The sequence below is a fragment of the Globicephala melas genome, chromosome 17 (assembly GCF_963455315.2).
Source record: "Globicephala melas chromosome 17, mGloMel1.2, whole genome shotgun sequence".
NCBI classification, from domain to species: domain Eukaryota; kingdom Metazoa; phylum Chordata; class Mammalia; order Artiodactyla; family Delphinidae; genus Globicephala; species Globicephala melas.
Window position 1 is genome coordinate 42,694,646 of NC_083330.1, and position 12,838 is coordinate 42,707,483.

The 12,838-nt window shown below is 35.0% G+C and overlaps 1 protein-coding gene across 1 annotated transcript in view; it reads left to right on the top strand.

Moving 5' to 3' along the window:
- The window catches only part of VPS13B (vacuolar protein sorting 13 homolog B), a 798,623-nt gene that overhangs the window by 28,923 nt on the left and 756,862 nt on the right, over window positions 1-12,838 (top strand). The window contains exon 4 of the mRNA XM_060287492.2: window positions 10,518-10,638. Coding sequence (XP_060143475.1) covers window positions 10,518-10,638 — 121 coding nt within the window. The remainder of the gene's footprint in view (window positions 1-10,517; window positions 10,639-12,838) is intronic.

Below are 12,838 nucleotides of genomic sequence, written 5' to 3' on the forward strand. Positions count from 1 at the left end.
TGGACGCGCAGGCTCAGCGGCCACGGCTCACGGGCCCAGCCGCTCTGCGGCATGTGGGATCTTCCCGGACTGGGGCACGAACCCGTGTCCCCTGCATCGGCAGGCGGACTCTCAACCACTGCGCCACCAGGGAAGCCCTGACCATTTTTTTTTAACATTAAGGAAGTTTTAATTCTTGTTTGCCATTCTGAATGTTTTTGGGGGGTTCTGTTGTATTTGTTTTATCCTTGGGAAGACTTTTATTTTCTTTTTTCAGCTGTAAGAGGTATTTTTATTCTCTCACAGGTCTTCTAATTTAGGAAGAAGAAAAATTGGGATTGAGATAAGAAAGGAAGGCTTTTAGTTTCAGGAAGGACTTTCTAAGAATGTTATGAATGAATGAAAATATGAGGTTGTAATAGAAGTGCCAGTACAACCTTAATTATAGTGTTCAATGCTGTGGACACTATAATTTATATGTCTGAATGCTGGGGGGAAGAAAAAAGCAGGTTTGAGACTTTGCAACTTGCTGATAGTTGCAAGCTCTTTTTCCCCCTGTTAGCATTAAGTCATCTCAATGTGTTATCTGGAAGTAAAGATAATGAAGAACACAGACTGCAGCTTCTAGTTTTTTATTTCTGTTCACAAGGTCTATAGGTTCTATAGTTCACAAGGTCTATAGGTTCCCTTTTAATCCATAAAATGCAATGGTTCTCTGATTTTTGTTTTGATTATTAGGTGCTGCTAATTTTCTTTTTTCTTGAATTGGTTCATTTTTGCCTTGATTTTCTTTTTGAAACTTCGGATATCTTATCTTTAGAAACTGTACCGAGCCTATATCTGATCTTAGTTTTCTAGTCAGGTTATAATTGGGTTTTACTAGTCTGAATAACAATTTCCGCCTATTAATTGTAGTGTTTTAGATTATTCACATTTTATGAAATTTTCTGTATGTTCAGGTTTAAGTCTAATTTTTTGTTTGTTTACTATTTGTCCCATTTAATTTTTCTTCCTTTTTTCTTTTTTCCTGCCTTTTTTTTTGATTAGTTGAGTATATTTTAGCATTCCATTTTATTTTCATTATTGGCCTTTTGCTATAACTCTTCATTTTCTTATTTTGCGGTTGTTCTAGGGTTGGCAGTATGCATGCTTAACTTATCATTGTCTACTTTCGAATAATAATATACTACTTAATGGATAATTTAAGTATTCTCCTTTAGTATGCTTACAACAGTATGATTCTCTTTATACCCTGTCATCATTTGTGCCAGTGTTGTTATAACTCTTATATATATGTTACGGACCCCAGGACTACATCATCATCATCATTGTCTTCATCATCATCATAGTTATGATTGCTTTGAACAATTAATTGATTTTTAAGAAATTAAAAAACAAAAAGTGTCTGTTCTGTTTACCCACATAGTTATTTCCGGACTTCTCATTCCTGTATGCAGATCAAAGATTTTAATCTAGCAGCATTTTACTTCAGCTTAAAGAACTTCTAAAAATAGTTTTTGTAGTGCATTTCATATCTACAGACTCTTTCAGCTTTTGTTTGTTTGAAAAAGTCTTTGCTACTTTCTTTGCTTAAAAACTCTGACTTCTGGATTTAACCTTTGGGGTTATTTCTGCTTATCTGCTTATGGTTGGGCTTTTCTAATAGCAGCTGTGTCTACTTTGTTTTCAAAAGAGAATAATAGCAATACTTGGAATGAGAGAAAGATGGCCAGCAGTTAGAAGATGAAAAGATCTTAGTAAGAGCAATATAAATAGCTTAAAGTAATTGCTTCTTCTATGAACTCTTTAAACACTTTGTTAACAAACTCTCTAATATTATTTGTCAAAAAATTTTGAACTTTATTTTTCTTATTTGTTAAATGAGAATAACAATATCTTATAGGATATTTGTGATGATTATGAACAATGAATATAAAGCTCTTGCATTGCTATACCCGTAATAATTAATTACTCTCAATATTATTTTACAGCTGACGTCTTGTTTGCTTTTAAAAATACTCCTTTATAAATAATAAATATTCTGAAGTCAAGGACTCTTTCTTTTCCCACTGTTAACAACTTTTATCTCCTGTGCACTGTGCAGAGTATCCTGAATATAGCAGGTGCTTTCTTTCTTTTGACCCTTTACCACCTTCGTTCTACTTTATTATTTCCAGGCTCTTTTTTTTCATGTCTAGACCTAATGGAGTCTTTTCCTGTCTCATGTTACACAACATCCACTTATTCATTAACTCACTGTAATATGGCTTCTTCCCTTACCACTCTAATTGAACTATTCTTTCAAAGTTCTGTAGTCATCTGTTAGTAGTCCTAGGAAATCTTAATTTTTGGCTTTCCAGTTTAAGATGATTGTAAATACTATAATAGTCATAGTTGCCATCTTATTGGTGAAGAATTAAATTTGCCCACATTGTCCAAAAATAAATTAATTTTAAGGAGTGAATCTTGTTTGGTGTTGATGGTTATTTTGTACATCTGCATACACAGAGGTACTGATGATGATCAGCACTCCTTAGTTGTTGAACTATTCCTGAAGACTAGGCTCGCACCTCCAACATTGTTGCACTGTTTAGCTCAGGCATGTTTTACTGTTTGCCTCAACTTGTCCAAATATAAACTTCCCTCCAAGTTAGAGCTCATTCTCAGCTTTAGTTATCTTATTTAGTAGAACCATTATTTACCTCTGAATTGCATTTGTTTTATAAGGAAGATAGGAATTATCATTGTTGACTATAAGTAAAATGTTTCTAATATTTACAGTGCAAATGCAATGCCAAGAAAAAGGGGGAAAATGTTATTTAGGGTCCTATTAAGTAGTACAGATTAACAGAGGATTTTCCAGTGCATCAAAGAAAATCCAGTAAGAGATTGGATATACCTTTAAGAAACAAAATATTATTATTCTTTTCTTATTTTTGAATGAGACAAACTTTAAACTGTTAAAGAGTATGTTTTCTGAAAAATAAGTTTATTTTATATATAAATTTTAATTTCTTAATAGATAAGAATATATTGTTGTCTTATAACAGTTAAAGTATTTAGATCTTTCCTTAACTATTGTTTAAAGTATCTGTGAATATGAATGGATACTCAAGTATAGAATAGATGTTAGGGGATTTCAACTACAAAATAAACAAGTGTTCTTATTTAAACAGAGATATAGTAAGCATCATGGCTCTTGAGGTTTTTTTCCTTTTTTTTTTAAAACAGCACACTCATACTATAGCTCTACAGCCAAAGTCCCCTTCATAGCTAAAGTGAAATGAATCATTATAATCTGAATACTTAGCTATTATTAAATTTTAAAATTCTTACTATTGTTCTAGTTCTAATTTAATTCTTTTAACTTTTACTTCAGTTACTTAAAATCTCAGTTGGCTTCATTAGTATTATTGAGACGTATTCATAGTACTATTGAGAAAATTCTACTGTGTTTTACTGAAAATTTACCTTGAAATGTATTCTTTTCTTCTTATGTACTGAATGCTCCTGGGTTTCTCTGTTTTTGGATTTATATATGATTAGAAGATGTTTCTAGTTTTTTCCCCACACTTATGTATCTTTTTCCCCAAGTTAGTTTTAGATCTTATTTTCTTAATCATGTTGGCCAATTTTTTTTTTTTTTTTTTTTTTTGCGGTACGCGGGCCTCTCACTGTTGTGGCTTCTCCCATTGCGGAGCACAGGCTCCGGACGCGCAGGCTCAGTGGCCATGGCTCACGGGCCCAGCAGCTCCGCGGCATGTGGGATCTTCCCGGACCGGGGCACGAACCTGTGTCCCTTGAATTGGCAGGCGGACTCCCAACCACTGCGCCACCAGGGAAGCCCCACATTTAACTTTTACTTTTGCATATGTTTAGAATGTGCTGTTTTGATTTTTTTTTTTTTCCGGAAGTGTTATATTTTTCTTTTCCTTGGGTCTGTTGAATCTTCTTCAGCCTATTTTCTTACTGAAAATTACTTCCCTTTCTCTTATTAAAGCTTTATTGTTTCATTAGAAATTAAAGGGGTAACAGTAGAAATGTCTTGTCTTCTTGGCAGTACTATAGCCAAGCAAAAATTTTATGCTTTTCCCCCTGGGCTATTTTATAAGATTCCCTCGTAATTTAGATATATTTGTGGTATGATGTTTTTTGCCTTATAAAACAATGAAAACACTGGGTTACAGAGCAATTTCAGGTTGAGTAATTGTTTATCCTGTACGTTTTTATTAAGGCAAATGTTTTAAAGTGGGAGTCATGAAACTATGGCCCATGGGCCTACTGCCTGTTTTTATAAGTAAGGGTATTTTGAAACACAGCTAAGTATTGTCTGTGGCTGTTTTATTTTATTTATTTTTTATCGAAATATAGTTGACATACAACATTATGTTAGTTCTAGGTGTACTACACAGTGATTTGATAATTGTATACATTAGGAAATGATCATCACTATAAGTTTAGTGTTAATCTGTCCCCATACAAAGTTATTACAGAACTACTGACCATATTCTTTATGATGCATATTATATCCCCATGGCTTATTTATTTTATAACTGAGGGTTTGTACCTCTTAATCCCCTTCACCTATTTTGCCTGACCCCTCACCTTCCTCCCCTTTGGCAACCACCCATTTGTTCTCAGTATCTATGAGTCTGTTTAGGTTTTGTTTTGTTTTTTTAGATTCCACATATAAGTGGGATCATGTGGTATTTGTTTTCTTTGTCTGACTTATTTCACTTGTGTCATACAGTCTAGATCCATCCATGTGATTGCAAGTGGCAAGATTTCATTTTTTATGGCTGAGTAATATTCCACTGTGCGTGTGTGTGTACACACACACACACACTCACACACACCACATTTGCTTTATCCATTCATCTATCGATAGACATTTAGGTTGCTTCCATATCTTGGCTATTGTGAATAATGCTCCAGTTAATATTGGAGTGCATATATCTTTTCAAATTAGTGTTTTTGTTTTCTTCAGGCAAATACTCAGTATTGAAATTGCTAGATTATATGGTAGTTTTATTTTTGATTTTTTATTATTATTATTTTTTTGTGGTACGGGGCCTCTCATTGTTGTGGCCTCTCCCGTTGTGGAGCAAGGCTCCGGACGTGCAGGCTCAGCGGCCATGGCTCATGGGCCTAGCCGCTTGGCGGCATGTGGGATCTTCCCGGACCGGGGCACAAACCCGTGTCCCCTGCATCGGCAGGCGGACTCTCAACCACTGGCGCCACCAGGGAAGCCCCAACCTCCCTCTTTTTTTGTTTGCAGGGCCTAGTCTTTTCAAACCGTGTCCTTTGTGATGTTTTCCTGACTACTGTAGCTCACTGTGATCTCTCCCGTCTCAGAATATATGGTGCTTAGTACTCTATGTTTAGTTGGCCTTCTCTCATCTGGAGGCAATAGAGCAATGTAGGTAAGATTGTGCCATTTAGTAGTAGTGTGATTTTGACCCATTTAATCTCTTTATGCCTCGTGTCCTCATCTTTAAATGGGGATCTTCTTTTATAGGGAATAGTGTCTACTTCATAGAGTTGTTTAGAGAATTAAGAGATGTGAATGTAGTGTCAGTAGTACATGACCCATTGTAAGTGCCATAAAAAAATTGTTTTTTTTCTGTGTGTCTCTTTTCCTCTCTGCCTGCCATTCTTCTTTCTTCCCTTTCTCTCTGCTTTCCTGTCTTTCATCAGTAATAATGCTAGGGACTTTTCTATCAGATGTATCTGGGCATTCATCCCAGCTCTTTTACTTCGTATCTTTTTGACCTTAGAACCTCTTAAGCCCTAATTTCCTCCTCCTCCTTAAAGTTCTGGCACATATAAATGCTCAATAAATTTCACTGTTTTTTGTGTGTGTGTGACATATGTAATAGCTGACTAACTTGAATTGCTCTTAACCTTTTTATGCATATAAGTATTGTTCCTCAAGTAGGTAAAGTAAAGCTACCAGAATATGGGTACTATCTATCTGTATTCCCTATTTTCTCTCAAAATGCCTGACACATACTTTTTTTTTAAAAAAAAAATCAGGTGTTCCTTGAAGGAAGTTATACATATAAGAAAACAAAGTGCAGTTTTATTAATCGGTTCACACACCCAGTCACCCCCAGTGAATTTTGGTAAATATTAGATGGTAGAATGTGGCTTAGGCCAGAATGCCTCTGTATATACTTTTGTTCTCTCATTCCTTAATTTCTGCCCATTTCACCTTCCAGATCTAAGGGTGGGTCTAACCACTTCAATCCAGTGGTTTAAAAACAGGGAAGGATAGGTTGGCAATATGATATATACCTACTGATACGAAGGAAAGGGATGTCATAGGCAATAATGAAGAGCAAATTTTTTCTAACATATGATGCTATTATATAACCAGCATAGTTTGATTGTTCTCTGGCTGGGCAGTATCCTGGGTTAGGTGGCTAGCTGTGGGTGTGAAAAGAAGGCAGAGGAGAGATGGCTAGTGATTGCATCATCTGGGAAACATGGCTCTGGTCCTGTTACTGAGTAACATGGATCTCAGGGATAGAAGAGTGGCTCCATCACACAGGTGTTTACAGTTAGTATAGTGATCTCTTTCATTATTAAAATGTAGCCTAATACATCTTATTGTATGTTAAGCTTTGGCCTGTCAGGTTAACTATTCCTGCATTTGGGAGGTTCAAGTAAAAGAATGCAAGGGAGCATAAACTCTCTTTTCTTCTTCCCCAGTCTATCGCAGTCCCTTATCCTCACTCTTATGGGAGAGAAGATGGAAGCAGCCTCCTCTGTGGGCTTAAGCTGATGTGTGAAGAGGTTGGGGGCATACACTCCTTTACTGGAGTTGCTTGGCATTTTTTTTTATGGCTAAAATTAAGTTTATTAATATTGCTGTCAGGGTAGAGGGGTTCCAGAGATTCCCATTTTTACCACAAAAGGTAGTGTTTTGTTTTTTCTGGCTCACTCTCCAGTTGTACCTCTGCGTTGCTGACTTGACTTGGCTCTCTGACTCTCCGAAGTAGTTACCTTTAGAGATTCTTTATTGCATCTATTGCCGTTATACCTGCTTCTGGAGGGGATAGAGGTGAATGTCTCTAAGGGCTTTGTAGCGGTTCATTTCCAAGGCCCTCACACTCTGTTCAGGAGCTTTTGGTGACCAGAACTTCCAGGTGAACCTTAGTCCTTCTCTGCTTGCCAAGTTTGGTGCCACAAGGCTGAAGAGCATAAGGCACATCGCTTCTCTGTCTTTTGTTTTCTCCTTCTTCGACTCTTTCTTTTAACCTTTGTTTTTAAACAAGGACTTCGAACGATTCAGTCACCTGTTTTAAGTTTTGTCCTCAATCTTATTCATACTATTGTGAATCTGGGAGTTGATGGTTTTCCAGTTTTAATTGACTAGCCCTGTGAGGGCTCAGGTGAAAAGTATGTAACATGATCCCATGATCAGTCATTATGAAAGTAATGGGTCTGTTTACATACAGTGTTTGCCATGTTTTCACTCTGTTAGGAACTTTTGTAAGGAAATGACATTCTTGCTTGTTTCATGAGGAGCAAAGGGCAGTATTTTCAGAAATAGCTATGTGGTCCCCAAGAGACAACATTCTTTTGCCATGAAATCTACTTACCAGACATTTTGGAAAAATTGCATCCTAAATCAGAAAGATATAACTGTAATGTGTTTGGGGTTAAAAATTATCTCAAAACATTTTAACTGGTATTTTTGAGAACAGAGTTACTTTTATTAGAAATTAGAGGCTTTCAATGAATTAAAATGTGTAATAGTCCAAAGTGATGCATACTGGTTAAAAGCAGATGATGAACTCAAACTAATGGTGGAAGTAATTCCAGTTTTAATAGTAAATATTATAATTGTTGTTTTGCTTTATTTTTTAAAATTTAATTCAGTTGGGGCAGGATTTGAATGGAAGCTCACTTAATTGATGCAATTAAAATGTAATTGAAATGAAAACAAGTCAAAATTATCAAAAGGATTATTTTCTAATTATAATACATATGCAACCATAATTTCCTAACCAGAATTAAGAAAGAAATGTTTGCACATTTGGTAATGTTTGTTTCATAGTACATATTCCTATGGGTACCATGATTAATGCCCATTTTTAAGGCACACTGAAATTTCAAGTTTATTAAAATTTTTGTTTAAGCAAATGAAGTTATTTAGTTTGTTTTTCTTTTAAGTGAAAAAATGTAGTTTGTAGGGAACTTTATTCAGTTCTTTTTAAACTATTTGAAAACTCATATTTAGTCTATGCATTTTACCCATTTTTGCTGCTAATAACTTTTTAAAAATAAAATAACTTGTTCTTTCTTTTGCTTTAAAATGTTTGTCATTTCGTGTATGCCAGATTTATTGGACTGCAGTAGTTTTAGTGCATTTTGGCTGGAATGTTTATTATGACATCACTATAATCTATATACAGTATGTGATTTCAGATGGTTTCAGTGTTAAATATTTTCATAATTATGCTAGTTTTGGCAGTTCACTTGGAACTTTTTCACATCTCTTTAATGAATATGTTTTACTTCTGGGCTTTTGAGACAACCATATGTTTCAAAAATTAATAGTGTGCTTTTAATGTTAACATTGTGCAGAAGTGTATGACTACAGACATTTTTAAGGATCTAAGTTGAACTAAAAGTAATTACAGTAAGGTCTTATTCACAGTAGTAGTCTTTTAGTATTTGGAGACTATAACATCCCCCAAAATAACAGAAGATGTCATTATAAAGATTGAATAGTGAAGCTGTTTTGTGGAATGAAATGCTGTGAAGTTTTTTATTAACTTAAACGTAAGTTCGTGCAAAAATTTCCTTTATTGTTTGTTACAGTAAATTTTTAACTTTTTGTTGTAATGAAGTTTCAAACAGAAATTTTTTCTTTTGCTAATGTATCACACTAGCATCTGAAGCCATGCTATATTGTAAAAGATTCATCTTTTATTATTGTATAATCCTCTTAGTGTGGTAGTGAATAAGAATTTTTGTGTCTTAAAGGAGGGCCTATCATTGTTCTTATTTGCCTCTAGTACCCTATTAGAATGGTAAATTTAGTGGGTATCCTTCTTTTTGTTCTTGAAATTTTCTCTTCAAATATATAAAAGAAACTAAATTTATCACGATTCTTTTAAGCATTATGAAATAGTTTTATTATTGATTAATGAATTGATGGTGCACAGTACACCATCTGTTTCCCTTTGTGTTGGAGAGATGTTTGATCTCTGCCTCCTCATATGCATCTCTCATTCAAGCAGAATGTGCTCTTTTATCCCCCCAAAAGGAATAAGATGATGTCAGATGCTTTTACCTCATTCTACTACCTCATCTGTTTCCTCCTTGTAATATCCGTCTTATTGAAAGAGCAATCTATGTTTATTTTTTCCATTTTAACTTGTTATTCACCCTTTGAACTACTCTTTTACTTCTTCCACTCCTGTCCCTCTACTGCAATTACTAAATGTCCTTTTTTTTTTCCTTTGGTTATTGGCACCCTCCTCCTAATTACCAAATTAAGTGTTAACGTCTCTGTGGTTCTTAATGTGACCTCATTTTTATTGAACTAGTACATGCCTTTAGCTTCTGGTATTGTTCTCCCATCTTAAACATTGTATACTGTGGCTTTTTTTGACTAATCATTATCCTTGCATGTGCTGTTTATAGGTTTCCCTATTTAGCCTCCAATCTTAACCTAAAACATTTCTACACTCAGTTTTAACGGCCTCATCTCTCTAGTTCTTCCAAATAGAATGACTCTTTGTGTTCCTATTACTTGAAAACAAACAAAAAAGTACTCTTGTAGACTGGTTATATATGTTTTAAATAGATTCTGAAATCTTTGCGAACAGATATTATATCTAATTTGCTTTTGTAAATCCAGCAATTAACACATAAAAGCATTATATAAATGTTTGTTGAATCAAGTCAGGAAAAGAGTACTCATTTGCATTGTATAGGTTTCAAAAATATGTATGATTTTTTTGAAGTTTTTATGTTATCCATATCAAAACCCAGTTAAACCTTATATCTAATCTGAACAATATTCAATTCAGTGAACAGTGTTAAATAGGATGCCAAGATTTCTGAGGATGATTAAGATTAATCATTAAAGGTGATTAAAAAGCTTGGATTCTTAATTTAACTCACAAAATAGTAAGGGTCTTAACATATAAACAAATAGGGGAATATTAAGACCCTTTCCATTTATTTTGCATTTTCAAATGGAAAATGTTTAAAAGCTTCCTTTGAATTGTCTTCTTTTGCTAAAACCATATATAAGATTTTTTTTGACATTATCAAGTGGTGTCTTTTGATACCAACTAAAGAAATAGACAATTTATGATTTTAAACTACTACTTACTTTTAAAATGGTGTTTAAGAATGCAAATTATGAAAAATTTTGGTTACATAGATTTTTAGAGCTAAAAAAAAACCCTGAAGAGTCTATTTTATCACATTTTAGTAACTTGCATACATTCAACAAAACTTTTTAAAATTCTTGAATGGTGACTGATACTTTTCTTTCTTCAAAATAAAAATAGGATGACCATGAAAGCTGTGGTTCTAATTCTACCAACCGTAGTACTACTGAGAACACAAAGTCATCAGTAAAACCCAGAAGAATTCAGCAGGCTGCTCCCACAGATCCTGATTTGCCACCAGGTAACTTCTTTTTTATTTTTAATTTTGGTTTATTTTTGGCTGCGTTGGGTCTTCGTTGCTGTGCGTGCGCTTCTCATCGCTGTGGCTTCTCTTGTTGTGGAGCAGGCTCTAGGTGCATGGGTTTCAGTAGTTGCAGCACGTGGGCTCAGTAGTTGTGTCACGCAGGCTTCAGTAATTGTGGTGCACAGGCTTAGTTGCTCCATGGCTTGTGGGATCTTCCTGGACCAGGGCTCGAACCCCTGTCCCCTACATTGGCAGGCGGATTCTTAACCACTGCACCACAAGGGAAGTCCCACCACCAGGTAACTTCTAAGGGTATTGATAAAACCAAAATTTTGATTGTTATTAATCATTGTTGTAACCCTTTGTAGAATATATGTTTTCCATATTTTTTAGTGTCATAAAATATTTAAAATATATGTAAATTTGCTGCATGACATCAGAACAGATTGAAAGATGTTTGTGAGGGCTCTGGACTCATTCAAATTTTGATGCTCTTTTGTCCTAGGTTTATTCCTTAAGTTTCTTTCTTTCTTTTTTTTTTCTATTTACTCCTTTAAGATTAAAAGGTGGATGACTGAATGACAGTTACTTGAATATATTTTTGTCTTAAAATTTACTCATCTGTAAGTATAGGAATCACTGATCTAAACAACAAAATAACACAGATCATTTCAGACAGCTTCCAGTCTCCAGATTAAAAGCTTCATCACTTCAATTATATATATAATTCCTTTCATTTATTTTCTCATAGATTCTAATCATCTCTTGAGGATGATTAAAGGACAAATCCCAATAATTAATACATTGTTCTTACTTTGCTGCTGTTTGTCCCTATGCACGTGATCATATATCAGGACCCCTTCCCTTAAATTTTTCCTAGATTAAATAAAGGTCAGGAATCAAATACATCTTCATGGAACACTAGTGCACATTTGATGTTTTTAACAGCGTTTCACATTAAATAAAAAGGAGACATATTGTTCTGGGTAAGATAAGTACTCATTACATCATTAAGTTAAACAATAATCTTATCATTGTATAAAAAGTTCCCAGAAATTTAAGTTAGCTCTGTACTGCTTGAAATGTTTGTATAATAGTTATAGTCTTTTCCATGTGGCGATTTTGCAGAGCAAAGTGTCAGTGCAGGTGTTTCATTCTTTTTCTGTTTTTTTTTTTTTATGTTTCTGTTTATTTCTTCATTACACTCACGATCTTATAGTTATTTGTTGTCATCAGGGAAACAGAAAGAGGGATGGAAGTCAGCTCTTCTTGGGGACTCAGGACTTTCTTCCTTAGTTATATTAGTTCCAATACCTAAAAGGTGGATCCCAATCCTGTTTTCACTCACAGAGAACTCTGAAAACAGGCCAGTTTATCTGATGCAAAATCAACACCTGAGGAGACCCAAATCTTTTTTTACATTTTAAGATGATAACTGGGATTTTTTTTTTTTTTTTTTGCGGTACGCGGGCTTCCCACCGCCGTGGCCTCTTCCATTGCAGAGCACAGGCTCCGGATGCGCAGGCCCGGCGGCCATGGCTCACGGGACCAGCCGCTCTGCGGCACATGGGATCCTCCCAGACCGGGGCACGAACCCGCGTCCCCTGCATCAGCAGGCGGACTCTCAACCACTGCACCACCAGGGAAGCCCATAAGTGGGATTTTTTAAAAAAAAATTTTATTGGAGTATAGTTGCTTTCTTACATCCTCTCCAAGCAAAGACTTGCCTCTGACTCCTACTTATAGTCTCTTTGTTCCTCTTGCTTCTTGATAAACAAAGGAAACTGAAATTTTTATTTATCTGGAGGAGTAGTGGCTTACAAATAACAGTTCCTTGATAAATGTTTAATGAAGGAAAAAAAACCAATGATTGTTACATGTCAGCTCTGTGGCCAAAGTGCATTGATGCCTTTTTACAGTTAGTAGTTATCTGTCCTTCTCTTTCATTTATCAATTACTTCTTTTTTTTGAGGTATAGCTGACATTGGTATACACTTGTTTTCTGCCCCAAAGCTTTGTAAGCTGGTTTCAACCTAAGTTCAACCCAATTTCAAAGCTATTAATTTTTGACAGTCTTCTGGCACCATCTACTTTACTTGTAAGAGGTTGCCATTAGGTACATCATTTCATAGCCGCCCTCCCTCAAATATAGTTTCTAAATTACATTTGAATTGAACATATTTAACTGGTGTTATAG